Genomic DNA, 15,200 nt, shown 5'->3' on the forward strand with positions numbered 1-15,200 from the left:
GCTTGGCTTAGAATTAAAAATTAACCCACGCTGTGCTAGGTGGTTTAGAAGGAAGCAAATGAACAGCCTAATATTCCAATAACAAAATTTTAAGGTGGTGGTATTAAGCAATTGACAATTCGTGCTGTGTTGAGGTTTTTTCAATATTATTTTGGCAATAAGAAAAACAAAACCGCTACAATTTCAATTCGGCATGTCTGATTGTCGCATTTCATTTGAGTGGCTAGGTGGCTGCCTCGTTGACTTGTTGGTTGCTTGGGTCGAGATATGGTTTCTGGGTAAAATGATATCTAATGCGGAAAAAATTTCGTACATATATATTTCAAAGTAGCAGCATTTGCATTTCAAAGTTTTCGGTTACCAATCGTTGGGTTTTGTTTGTTAGGTGTAGGTACTAGGTAAATATGTTTGTTTGTCATTTCAACAAAGGCGGTAAATATCTGTCCAAAGTTTTATTTTTTCCCCTGCTGTTTCTTTTTTCATTCCCAATTCAAAGACCATTTGGACTTTCGTTTTTTTACAAAAAACCCGATATTTCAAACAATTATTGTAATGTTTGCTGGTTTTTGATTGTCATTCGGTTTTTGGTTTTGTTCCCCTTTTTTGTCTCTGCAAAGTGACCACCCACACTTGAGAAATAGAGCAACCAGACAGACATTCATGGCAATTGACTTAAAACTACACCCACTGCCACCATTTTTACTGAAATTGGCAGACCCAACTCTGTTGGTGTAGAGGTAATAACAGCTAAAACTCAAATATGCATGTGTCTCCTCCATTGCAAGGGTCACAAATATGCCAAATGGGTTTTTATTCTTCCGGCAACTTCCCTTCCCTCATAGCTGCTAAACAAGAAATCCAATAATTTAGACTGAGCGGTAACATAATAGAAGTTAACAAATATTTGAATTTTTTCCTACAATTACAACAGTAAATAATTTGACGGAAGAAATAAGTGAATGGCTGGACTACTAATCACCTAAATAACTGAAAAAAAAATTCTTGGATTTTTAGTTTTTTGTAAATACTTTCATAGATTTGTCAAGATAGACAAGAGTATTTGACAAATTTGAATATCAAATTGTTGTTAAATTCTTTTTACGACATTCGTAATTCGTTTAGGTTTATAGCTTTAACAATTTTGGATTTTGATTGAATCCTCATTTATTATTCGAATAAACCTAACAAAGTCGAAGAGATATTTTAATATCTATAAAAAATCCTTTATAGTTGTATAAGTTTGATACGTTCTGACTCAACTTCCCGAGCTCAGTCAATCACGTCTGCTGATTGATAACACGGGCATCTTCTCGGCAAGTTCCCTCAGCGGAGACCGCAGAGTGCAAAAACCACCGAGCGGTGTATTGCTCTCCTTGCTTGACCTTTTCTCCCATTGGAATATGTAAATGTAGTAGTAAACGACAATCGATCCTCAGCGATCACCGCAATCCTCTGTGATTGCATGAACCACAGCGTTCACGGGTCGACCAACCTCCTTAGAGTTAACTTAGTCTCATAACGTCTACGCGTTATTACTAAAAGGCCTCTATCGCCTCTCCAAATTACAAAGGTAATTTTGTTGTTTTTTAATAAAGAAAAGAATACCACCAATAAAACCGAGATATTTAGAATAGTAAAACTAATACTCCTTGTGTCTAATTTCCTTTACAATTTCTTTAGACGATAATGCAATAATAAGGTGGTGTATGAAAACAAAAACCTTTGTTTTTCTCTCGACCATCTGTCAAATTTTTCCATATAATATTTCACATGGTTGGCAACATTGCGCATCGAATTCAAGTAGACATTACGCACTTTGTCGGTTAATCGAGAAATCAGCTGTGCTAAATGGACTAACTATTTATTGTGCCATGGACAGTACGAAGATTCAATTTTAGCCCACTCATCCTTTAACATGTTTTTTTTTAACTACTCTGCCCAAAAGTGCTTGATTGAGTTCAAATCGTGTGATTGTGCTGTTTCCAAAACGTGTGATTGTGCTGTTTCCAAAACATGGTAACAGTAGTATATGAGCCACACTTTCATATTCAAGGCTTTGTGTTTTGGATCGTTGTCTTGATAGAAGGAGAAATAATCGTCAATACCCAAATTTCGAGCTGAATTTCTTAAACTATTTTTAATAATATCCAAATACATTTTTTGATCTATATTTTCCTCAATAATACAAAGATTTCCAGGTCCATAAGCTGACATGCAGCCCATACAACAATCGATCCATCTCTGAGTTTTTTTTTTCGAGACACTCTTCCATGAATGTTATTTCTTCTGAGTACGTTTTGAATTGTTTCAGGATTTGCATCCTTTTTAAGATAGTGGTGCACCATGGCAGTCAGCTTTGGCGAAATTAGCTTAGGATTCTTCTTATTCGCTTGTCCATATCTGAAAATATCCGCATCTTACCGCAAGGTGGTTTATTTTCAATTGAATCGGATGACATAGCATTTTATAATGCTATGAACCGTGGAATGATTTCTATTCAAGATTAATCCAAAATCTTACGCCGATTTACGGCATTCGAAGTATTTAATATAGTATTTCTAACTTCCACAGAAGTTTGACCATTTTGTCAACCCATTTAGAAAGTTGTTATGGAAAATTAATATCAGCATCTTTTTTCGAATCCGTTAGATGTTACAACAATAGAGTATAAGGCGTTGCCCGATAGAAAAGTAAAATAAATATAGAGAGTTTGTGTACGCGATGCCGGCTGTCTCAATTTCATTTTGACGCGAAGGCTTTGGAGCAGACACATCCTCCTGCCTAGATGAAGAAAGAAACCTGGTGACAGACAGTGTGTTGAAAATCTGAAAGGAACATTTTGAAAAAGCTTCTGGTATCAAATAGTGGCGGTGAAGAAGGTACCCCAGAACCAATAAGAGATGATGGGATAGAGTGTATATCATGTAGCTTAGATGAGGTCAAAATAGCAATCAATCGGCTGAAGAATAATAAAGCAGCACGAGCCAATGGGTTACCAGCCGAACTATTCAAGACTAGTGTTCAGGAGCATGCACCATCTGATTAGTACAATTTGGCTTGAGGAATGCATGCCCAATGATTGGAACCTCAGCATTCTACGTCCCGAGCACAAAAAAGGGGACACGACGATATGTGACAACTATAGAGAAATAAGTCTCCTTCCCATTGCATATAATGTGCTATGCAGCATGCTGTGTGAACGACTGAAGCCAATGGCCAATGACATAATTGGACCATGCCAATGCGGTTTCATACCACCATTGAACAGATTTTCACTCTGCGCCAAAATCTGGAAAAAACCCACGAAAAACACATCGACACAGACCATCTATTCGTCGATAATGAAGTCCTATCCGTTCAGAGGTGTTTAAAGCCATTAATACGGCTATACAGGATAACTTTAACTGGCACGGAGCCCTTTAATACCAAACGAGGATTCAGACAAGGTGACAGTTTGTCGTGTGATCTTTTTAACATCTTGCTGGAAAAGGTCATACGAGACGCAAAGGTGAACAGAAATTGCACTCTGTACACCAAACAACACGTGTTACTCGCCTACCCCGATGACATCGCTATAATTGGTCGAACATTGAGAGCGGTAACATCCACTTTTGAACAAATTAAGAAGGAGCCTACTCAAGTGGGTCTGGCAGTAAATGGCGAGACTACAAAACTGATGGTATCAACGCGCAAGACGTCCAGTAGACTCGGACCAACTGTGGAACTTGAGAATTACAGCTTCGAGGTAGTCAAAGATTTGATATACCTTGGTACCGCCATAAATAAAACTAATGACATCAGTTTTGAAATTCGGAGAAGAATTGGTCTAAGTAAGCGTTTAGAAACAAGGCCACCTGCCTGATACTACCCGTGCTGTTATATGGATCTGAAGCATAGGTACATACGCAAGCAGATGGGGCAGCTCTTGGAGTGTTTGAGAGAAAAATTCTCCGAAAGATCTATGGGCCGATCTGCGTTGACGGTGAATATCGCCGTCGAATGAACCATGAGTTGTACCATCTACTCTCGGTCATTGGCATTGTCTGACGTATCGAGCTGTAGCGACTATGTTGGCTAGGACATGTTGTGCGAATGAATGAGGATGCCCCCGCACAAAAGGCATATAAAAGCGAGCCTAGCAGAAAAAATGCACCGGAATCTCCGATCATTACGGATATCGTAACGGATGCGTTATTGGACGCTGCCACAGAAAAACTGACATGTAAACGAAAATTAATAACCAAGTATGTAGATGCCATTTTTTGTATTGTGAAGAAAGCCTTAAGGCCTTAAATTAAAATCAATTGAGAAAAACATTAAATTTACCCACGAATTTGCAAAAAATCAAAAACTACCGTAATTGCATGCAATTATAATTCGACCAAGAACCAAATTATTACTAGATTGGTACCAAAAACCCACAGTAACTGAACAACTAATAGATTTCCATTCAAAACACCCATGATAAGTCAAAATAAATACAGCTATAAAAATTATTAATATATATACTCAATTTTAGGCAAAAATGACTTCCCTGATATAATCAAAAAATAATTCTTAAAATTATTGCATTTTTTACATTTCTTTGTATCAATTCGCAGGACACCTCATTAGAGCGATTTTCAAATTATACGTCAATCCGTATTGAGTACGTTTATGCTACAAAATGTCAGGCTTTCCCATGGAAATTTCAGATGACACAAGGCAACTTTTATAGCACGTTTACATTTAACCGGATTTCCTTAACCCAGTGGGGTTCAATTGTCAATTCCTTTGAATATATGCCAAATAAATCGTCATAAAGTATGTTAGCCACGGTAAAATGTTCTAATGTATATGCCGTTCTAGGGTGTTCCTTGAATATATAGAAACCCTCGAATGACAAGGTTTGTTTTTAAGTCTTTTGATTTCGTGCCTTAAAGGTTTTTTGCTAATCTCAAGATGTATGTTTTTCTCCTCAATTTTTCTTCTTTTTATTATTTTTTTGTGAGTTACTTACCCTTGAAATAATAATACCCGCAATGCTGACACGTATTTTTGGTTCTTTCAGCAGACGATATCTCAAATCAACACCATTCCAGAAGGCAATGAAATAACGTTTCACCTAGCAAATACATTTATGGAAAAAGAAAAAAAAAAATAAATAAATAATTTATCAATAAGACGGCATCTAGAATTTTTTGTTTTATGACTCTCCCATATAAATAGAGAACAATAAATTATTAGGTTCTCCAAGATAGGTTCACCTCAAAATAAAATAATATACTTTGAATCATATGGATTTTAATATTCATAAAATGTTTCCTCAAATGATTTAAGAGATTTAATAGGAAATAAAATTGTTTTGATGTTTTTCGTTAAAGAAGAAAACATGTCTTTTGCAAAAAAAAAAAATATATATATATAATAAATCGCAATAAATTCAAAATATTGTAGGAAATTTAAAGAACACAAGGTGTGTTCACTTCTATGAATGGGTGGGACTTCTAAAATAAAATACACGTCATTCTGTTCATTCTGAACAATTAATAAATTATTTACCGTACCTGTAAATTATCACCGCCATGCAGACGATAACCATCGTAGTCAACAATAACTAATACTTCAGGATAGATCATATAGGGTGCATGTCGTTTGGCCCTCTTGTGTGTGGAGTGTTCATCAAAGTTGACACCGTCTTCTGCTTCCAGCTCTTCTTGTTCTTCTTCAATATCGGCTAGGGTATTAAAATGTGCGGAACGTTTTTGTCTCTCCTGCAGTTTTTCCAATTTTTCATGGGTTGCCATATCATCGGGTTCCATATAGGCTGGAAAAGAGAAAATTAAAAAATAAAAGGAAGGTTAGAACATTTTAGAATAATAAAAAAATAAAAGGATATATAGGAAAAGGATATGCCTGTAGATAAAAAATAAGATAATTTTCAAAAATTTTCTGGGCCACAACTTTTCCCAAACTCCTGGATTTAGGTTTTCTGTTTATTTTAGATTAGAAAAATATCCCAGAGTCTGGTGACATTAAAATGTATTTTTTTCATAGAACCTGATATCTGCCTTTTTGTGTATTTTACACAATTTTCACATAAAAACAAAAGACTTAGGAAACAAACGTCAAAACCCATTGCTACACCACAAACATACATAAATCGCAATTTAAACACAAATAAATGGGTTCTATGAACCCATTCTAAGGTCACCTAATGTTATCATTACCAAATATTTTCTTTGAAATGTTACAAAAGTCGATTCAATACAAAGACCCCATCTTCCTAACCGCCAACCATGGAACTACGTGACTAAACAAGGTAATCGTCTTTAAAGTAACAAAAACTCATTACCCCACCTACAGTCAGCTTACGTAACTAAATTGTCTTCTAGATACCATTTACACTTCTTATCCGATAAACCTCAAACCGCAGACCGACCAAAAACCTAATAAAAATTCCACTATTCGCAAATAAAAAAACTCCAGCAGACGACGCCCAAAAATATATATTCTCTTAAGATTTAACATAAATTTTCGGTTTAAACGAAATAAAATTTTATGGCAAAAATTTATTTTAAAAAAAATGTAAATAAAACCCTCCGAAAGAGACGTCAATATGTCGTATCTTGACCTTCGCATCGAGCGCCACGGGTCAATCTCCTTTAATATGAAAAATTGTACTGTTGCTTCATTTTTGTTTTGTTACTTTGTTTTTGGAATCCGCATTTTTCAGCTGCTGCTGCTTCTTCTTCATCGTCGTCGTCATATTCACTAGACAGAAGTGAATTTACCATTTTTGTATTGTGTGTATTTTTATTTTTTGACAGGAAGGCTTGTCTGTTGTTTATTTTTTCTGACTTCATAATTTATAAATTTTATGAACCTCCATTGGCTAAATTGTACAGTTTAATGCCTCGAAATACAAATTTAATTAGGTGCTACCGATGTTCGGTTTTCTGTTCGAAACAAATTAATTACAATAATTGTTTAATAATTTTTTCTTGTTGGGGGATTACAAGCTTAAATAATGACAACCACATGGGAAGTGAGGAAGCGGAATGGAGAGAAAAATTTTTAAAGAGCGAGTAGAGAAATTATGTCCTCACTTGAAGAAAAGAGATTTTATTTCTATAGAAAGGAATCCTGAGCTACAAGGGAGATTTTTCCTCAGTAACTTAAAAACGTTTTCTATGAAAAAATCCTCAGTTAGTTCCCAGATGAGTATTTTCTATAGAAGAGCTTAGGCACTAATTGAGGAGAGTTGTTTTTATAGTTTTCTACAGAAAAAATTCACAGAACTGAAGAAAATTAGTTCTTGAAGATATTTCCTTTTGCTCCTGACGAGAGTTTTTTTTTATAAAAAAAAGAAATCCGATACTGAGGAATTTTTCAATAGAAAAAAATGAGGGGACCTTTTCCTACGGAAAAATCCTCTGAAATCCTCTGTTTCTGTAAAACAAATCCCCATTAATTCATGAACGTTTTTTCTATAAAAAAAATTACAGGAGAGTTTTATTTTTATAGAGAGAAATATTCTCAGTCTATAAAAAATAAATCCGGGATACTGGGGGTAATTTTTCTATTGATAAAAATTCCTCAGAAACTGAGGTGAGTTTATTTTATAGAAACATTTTTTCTGCTTCTGACGAGTGCCTTTTCTATAGAATAAAAATTATCACCTTTTGAGGAGCTCTTCTATAGAAAAAATCCTCAGTTACTGAGTAGAAGTTTTTTCATAGAAAAAAACCTCATTGAATGAGGATAACTTTATTCTGTGGAAAAAAATCCTCAGTAACTGAGGTGAGTTTTTTTCTATGGAAAAAATCCTCTGTCCATTAGGAAAAACTTTTTATTTAGAAGAAAAAATTCCTCAGTAACTGAGGAGAGTTTTTTTCCTATAGAAAAAAATTCTCTGTAACTGAGGATAGTTTTTTTCTGTAAAAAAAAATTCTCAGTAACTCAAAAGAGTTTCTTCTATAAAAAATTCTCAGAATAGTTTTTTCTTTAAAAAGATCTCAGTCTATAAAAAATAATTCTGAGTTACTAGCGAGAGTTTTTCTATAGATAAAATTTCTCCATACCCAATAATAAGGGGTATTTCGATTTTCAAACACTTCTAGGGATTCCTAGACGTTTAGGACAATCAAATCCAAATATGACTTCTAAATTTCTTTCTTCTCTAGTGCGCACAAGAGGCTTTAAATCTAAATATTGGACATGTGGTGGTGTAAACCACCCCTCTTTTCAACCTAACCTAGGTCTTAAAAGATATGTCTGTATTCCCAGAGATTTGCCAGTCTCTCCAGGAAGTTTGTCAGACTCATATTGGGTGCTCCCTACAATTGTGGATAGGGGTAAGGTGGATGACCATACTACTCTGATACAACCAGTAAACCTGACGGTAGGAAGGTGGACATACTACTAGAATATTAATAACCTACCTTTAGGTTTTTAATATCCACGGATCAAAGCTATGGCCGGACTATGTCTGCCTATGAGTCATGTCCCGTCTTCATTATGAGATCGAGAGCAAAAATATTCTACAAATGTGGGAACATTGGCATCTGTAGGCAATGGTACCGCAACGAGCACATAGTCAATGGGCAAGAATGTATATGTGTATTCGAGATCGACCGAGGAAGAGCAATATCAACCCAACTATCTCAGACATGATGGGACTTGAACTCAAATTCCAAGTCGGAAAACTAATGTATGACCGACATAACTGTCAAAGAATGTCGGGAGGGCGGAAAGTCTGATAAGATGGTGAAAAACGTGAGCAAGAATATAGTCTATATTCGTGAACAAAAATGCATTGGCATCTGTATGCAAGTACCGCTACAGGACACGAATGTATCTCAGTTTATAAACCACCGGGAAATAACAATTTCGACCCAATCTTCTCAAACGGCCGTTGTTTTGGACTCAAATTCACAAAACATTTTCAATATAAAGTAGCCCAAATTTCGCACCTGAGTGTCTAGATTGTTTTTTTCCCACCTTATGGAGAAGGGTATAAGAAGTTCGACCCAATCGAACTTACCGAAATGTTACTGGTTAATAATTTAATAATATCAGTACCTAATGATTTAGAAAAAAAATATTCTAATGGCCCAGTTCTAATAATTTAGGAAATAAATATTTAAAATTCCAATATTTAATATCCCCAATCACTTTCCCATAATATCGTTGTCCATAATTTTTTCCTACTTAATTTTTTTATTAGCTTCCCCATTAAAACTTACCAAAATCACTTAAATGTTCCATTTGATCGACACTGCGTTTATATACAACATGATGATGTGATGCTTCCGGTTGTGGATTTAATTCATGAGGCAATGGTTTTATTACCATATCATGGCCAATGCTACCCTCCTGTAAAAATACAGAAATAAAACAGAAGATATGAATTAAAAAATCATGCATTAAATGGTAAAAAAATGAACTAAGAATAATTTAGATAATGCTATAAAAATACCGACAGGAAGAGTCACGAAGTTTGTTGACTTCTGGTGACACCAGATAGGAGTGGCAGGTGTGAGATTTTTTGGAATAAAGACAAAATGTTTTTAAAATGGAGGTATGAGATTTCAAATTTTACCTCTCCTAGAAGATGAAAAAATAAAAGTGACTAGGGGCTATTTAAAATAATTTAATTAGGCTTAAGCTACTTTAAAAATAAACGACTCATATAACATGATTAAATTGAAGATCTTTATAACTTAATTTATGTATAAATTCTCAAAATAATTATTTTATATCAATACTTTTCTTTAAAATCGTCATTTTCCAAATTTCTAAATTTTAAAGAGGTCCCATTGAATTTTAAATTACAACTGAATTAGCTCTTTTAAAGAAAGGTTAATTAATTTAATTCAAATTGTGTTTGTGCGTTTTTTCTCAAAAAATTCTTCACACTTGAAATTTATGATTGGCCACATTGCATGCTACGAACATAATTTTGCAATTCATTATATTTTTTAATGTATTGCATCATTTCATAATGAATTAAATATGACTGAGCATATTTCTCATTTTTCATTTCTTCTTTTCAAAATCATGGCTTGTTAGTCTTTTTGAATTTTTTAATATTTAATTCTTGTTTTATTTCAAAGAGGAAGATATTGTTTTGTTTGAGGCCATTGATGATGGGCATGGGAATGAAACGGAAGCATGTTTCCGTAGAAATAAAAATTAATTACATTTAAAAAGCAAAAATCATTTATAATGTGTTATAAATGATTTTTGGTTTGTAATTTTTTAATAACAAAAACTTGAAAATTAAATCAAAATTATTTCTGTTTCAAAAAATGTTCGAATTCAAAATAGACTATCTAAAGACTTAAGAAACATACGCGTTATTACATCCCAATATTCAAGTTCATCTTTTAAGTCTTTTGATGCATCATCAAAACCTAGCTGTTGGTTACAACATGTCCCAACAGCAAGAATTTGTCCAACTATTTGATTTTAAGATGCATCAAAAGACTTAGGAAACGAACATGAATATTGCTGCTGTTGAAGAATCTCCAATTTTTACCTCAAATCAATTTAAACAATAAGGAAGATCTTGGCCGATTGGATTTATCCTACTTCATACGATAGCTATGCACTCATAGGGATACGTCCCAAAATTTGGAATCCGTCGGATTATTAGTTTTTTTAGTTATCGTGCCCATTTCCAAAAACGCTGTTTGGAGAAAAATGGGTTTAAAGTTTGAGAAGCCCTCTTGCCGTCACTTGATGCTGACACAATAAATCGGCTATATCTTCAAGAGTTGTTGAGATTTTCATTTGAAATTTCATAGGGACATTCTTGAATTAGTGTATATAGTCGAGATTGGGGGGCAGCCCTACCACTAAAAACGTCGTGATTGGGCCAACGAAATGTTTAAAACTGATCCAGAATTCGATTGAAAAATCATCTTGGCTGATGAAGTTCATTTCCAACTCGGTGGGTATGTGAGTCAAGAAGCAAAATTGTGGTAACTGGGAATCGAAAAACCCAAGTGTTTGGAAACCCCTTTTATCTCAATGTGTACTGTTTATGGTTCGAAGGGGTCAGTGAACCTTACTATTTTGAAAATTAAGTTGGATCAGCTGTTACAATAAATGGTTTATGCTAGGATGTGGCCCTGTAAGCATACTTGGGATAACCCTTTGGCTGATAAAAACCTTTATTATAATCTGATCAGTTATATCGATTTTTTACACTTATATGGAGTCTTTTCTCCAGAGAACCCCAGATGCAAAATAACATTAAAAAAAAAATAGCTTCCAGCTCCTTCAAAATAACATTAAAGGGGCCATCGTCAATGCCAAAACATTAATCTGTATATGTTAAACATTTTCAGCCAGGGCGCATTTTATTCTCTTACCAATATAACATCGGTTGAAAAAATTTCGAATATGGGTATGAACCGGTTAACAAATGCGACGTGGAGAATATGAAGGGGATCTTTATATGGGAGCAAGGAAATGTCTAAATACAACAACTTCGTTAAAAATCGCGCTCGGTATTTCTCAAGACATAAAATCGGTCAGGACCTTCATAGGGGGCCTATGTCAAAACTTGAAAATGTTCGGCGAACCAGTTTTTTAACCATCAACAAATTGGAAGCCAAACAATAATCACCTAGGGCCTTGAAAATACCCAATATAGGCCTAGACCATTATATAGGTACTATGTCATAACATGGAAATATACTGAAGCTTTTCTACATACATTTTTTCGTCCTCCAAGTATATGAAAAATATTACATTACAGATCCTACTAAATTTTTTTAGGTATTGATTTTTGATACCCAAAGAAACGTCGATATATCCTATTTCCAATGACAGACATCCTAAGAGTTGTAGCAATGTATGTGCAGTTTGTAGTGTAGATTACATTTTATGGAAATATGATATCTCATTTTAGTGTACTAACCTTCAACAAGGAAAATGTACTATCTCAAGTGGAATGCATACAAAAATAAATCCATGCTTAACTAAATTCTCTCTCCTTTATAAAATAAAAAAATAGATTTTTCAAAAATGTTAATGATTGGAATCTAATTTGGGACAGCCCACAATAATAGCTGATTATACACATCTAGCAATTTGTTACAAGAACTACTGGTGTTATGTTTTTGTTTGCCATTTCTTAATATTATTTCGTTTTCAACCACTAAAAAAATACGCCCAAATCTATCCAAGCAGGTTGTGGTCCACCAGCTTTTCTACTATGTATTTATTTTTCCAATTCGCCTTTTTTTGGGTTGACAAAAAACCAAGCCAAAGACTGAAATCTCAGCATGATAACAAAAATGCGGAAAATATTGCCATTAAGAAGAAGAAAAAAGCCACAGAAATATATGGCTTTTGGTTGCCACCATAACTCTTGATAATTTGGTCTTTTGCTCTTTCGAAAAAAAAATTTAGTAAACTAATTTTGTTGCACAAAAGCTACAGTGCAAACGGATTCTGGTGGTTGTGGCTAAGATTTTGTTGTTGCTGTTTTTTGCTTTTCTATTACTAAAAATTATGGTTGTCTTGTTATTTGTCAAGCCATTTCATTTCGGTGTGTCTTTCGTTTCGTTACGTTTTTGCAATTTGGGCGACAACTTTTCAAACTTTTCTTGGTTGGTGGTGTTATAAATTAGTTAACGATTTATAACACATTTCTCGTCGTTGCCAGCGCGCGGCGCGGCATTGCCGTCAGCCAAATAATGAAAGGTGCAAAATAGAAATCAAAAGCAGTTGTTTTCGTTTTGAAAAGCTATGACAAGTAGAATAATGTGTAAGAAATACTAAATGACAGCCACAGCTGTTTTGTGGCATAATGGTAATACTAATAATATGTATGTATGTATAAACACGATTGTGATTTAACAAGGCTGGTTAATTAGAATTAGTATAAATAAAAAAATATGTAAAAAATAAATAATTTGTATCCAAAAAAATCAACAAATTTAATTTTCTAGACGGAAATAACAAAAGACTTAAGACACGAACCTATGAACCACGACTTTATTAAAATATTTTATTTTTCGTTAATTTGTAAATTAATCTAGGTTTCTAAATTTATTTATGTTTACAAAAATAATGTAAATTAAAATTAATTCAAAGAGTTATTTACAAAGGGTATTTATTAAAAATTTGGCAATCTGCCGTCTTCGCTTTAAATTAGCATGTCTGCTCGTGTTGTTGTCTCTACAATCAAACATCAAATAAATCGATCTTTTCGGCTCGACTTTTAAAAATATATTATTATGTTAAGTCTTAATAATTGAGTTGATGTACAGGAGAGCTCTAATGGAATTTTAGAGTTGTCATGTAGTATATATTTATGTGTATTTCATAGTCAACCTTCCATTATTTGTTTCAAAAATTTAATTAAAATTTAACAAAAACCTATATTTTAGTACATTTCCATTAAAATTCCATAAAATTGTTAACTATTGGAAAATCGTTTACAAATTTTGGAAATTGCCCCAAATCATTTTATTAATTTCCTCGATAATAAAAATCGTATTAATGTATCACCTCTTTTTCATGAGTTATTGAATGTGAATGAACTGTGATATTAACAATAATAAGAAGAAGATGTTGTAAAAAATAATCGTGTAAATCAAAATGATCATAAAAAGAAGAAATAAAGTGGTAGTTTGTCGCCTCACGAAATTTATATAGGAAATTAATTTAAATCGGTTTTGATTGGAATTCGGTTGTGGTTTTGGGATTATTGTAATCATTGGCGCCACATAAAACAATTTCTTGGAAATTAAATAATGACATTTTCAGTTATACTTTGGAAGGATACGTGATAAATATGGCGTATTTAAATTTGCAAATATGCATGTGCTTATTTAGTCCGTAATTTTATAATAAAAAATCATATGGCGAGGAATGATTATGTTGTTTTATTGAGAATGACTATTTACGTCATATCACACCAGACAAGACAACTTAACACTAAGAATATTTACAGTCTGTGTGTAGGTCACACTAGGCGAACACATCGCAATTACTCCACACAATATGTTGTGTGTTAAAAGTTCGTAACACCCATGCATTAACATCTAAAAAAGAATATCCAATTTACATACATTTTGTGATTTCTGCTTTATAGAAAATCTAAAATCCAAAATTCCGATGAGATTAGAAACCTAGAAATATAGCTCAGGTAGCAACACAATAATTTCGATTTTTTTCTCCCCTTAGTACTCTTGGGATTATTGGTTCTTGATGATTGGGCCGCCATCTACCGTTAAGTAGTAACAATGCATCCTTGAACTTTGTGCAGTGGTAAGGGTCCTTGCTTAACTAATTTTGCCATTTTGCTGTGGATGGTTTTATTTCCTACCTACCTCGTGTTTTGTTGCCGATGTTGGTTATACGAATATCAAAGGGCTTCGAATGCCACTTTTTACAACTATTCGAACAACACTTTTAAAAGAAAATGTATTCCTCCTCCAGAGACCTCAATTCTGACGTAAATATAACAAATTGCTGAACATTTTTGGCATTCGTTTGCTATTTTGGGCAGGTTTTTATGGTCAAACAATTGTACTGTCCATATTTACCTCTAATGGGCGAGATATCAGAGAGAGTGGATCAATAATCCTCATCATCGAACATGATATAGGCTTACTTAAAACAATATATATTTTTTTAAGTTTGGATATTACAAAAATTTACCATTTTGTGGTGGAGATACCAGAAAACGTGGACCGGTAATCTTTTCTCTTCGAACTTGATTTAAAATTAAACCAAATCGGCTACTCCCTTTGAGGGTTATTCTACGACAGCTAGACAGATGAATATTTGTAAATCGACATTAAATTGTCCGAAACGGATTTGGTCCAAAGAAACATGGGGTTTAAACCGATATTTCGCTGAGGCACATTTTTGTCGCAACAAAGTGAAGCCTAATTAACTGAGGGTGTACAAATGGCTAACATATACCAATGGGTCTCCGTGAAGCACATACAGAAATTGATGGAAAATATCGAACTGCTGCTTAACGTTTGTGATGTGAATAGAACCTGCGCAACTGGAACATCTGAGCATTTCCACAAACGTCATTAGTACATCTTATTTTAAATAAGACATCAGTTCATACAAGAATGCAAGCCGGCTGATCATCAATGTGGGGTTTTAGTGATTGTGTCTTTAAAATGCACGAAAATGCTCCGGAATTCCATTAAAAAATGATTTTGACAAATGAGGAACAT

General features: G+C 33.8%; 1 protein-coding gene across 1 annotated transcript in view; it reads right to left on the minus strand.

Annotated features, from left to right (window-relative positions):
- Positions 1-15,200, minus strand: part of LOC133325879 (A disintegrin and metalloproteinase with thrombospondin motifs like) — a 160,369-nt gene that overhangs the window by 27,327 nt on the left and 117,842 nt on the right. Inside the window, exons 4-6 of the mRNA XM_061534579.1 lie at positions 9,228-9,357; positions 5,547-5,806; positions 5,000-5,104 (exon numbers count right to left, since the gene is read on the minus strand). Of these exons, the coding sequence (XP_061390563.1) occupies positions 5,000-5,104; positions 5,547-5,806; positions 9,228-9,357 (495 nt within the window). The remainder of the gene's footprint in view (positions 1-4,999; positions 5,105-5,546; positions 5,807-9,227; positions 9,358-15,200) is intronic.

The sequence above is a fragment of the Musca vetustissima genome, unplaced genomic scaffold (genome assembly GCF_032173495.1).
Source record: "Musca vetustissima isolate MV318-11 ecotype Yass unplaced genomic scaffold, APGP_CSIRO_Mvet_v1 utg17337, whole genome shotgun sequence".
NCBI lineage: Eukaryota > Metazoa > Arthropoda > Insecta > Diptera > Muscidae > Musca > Musca vetustissima.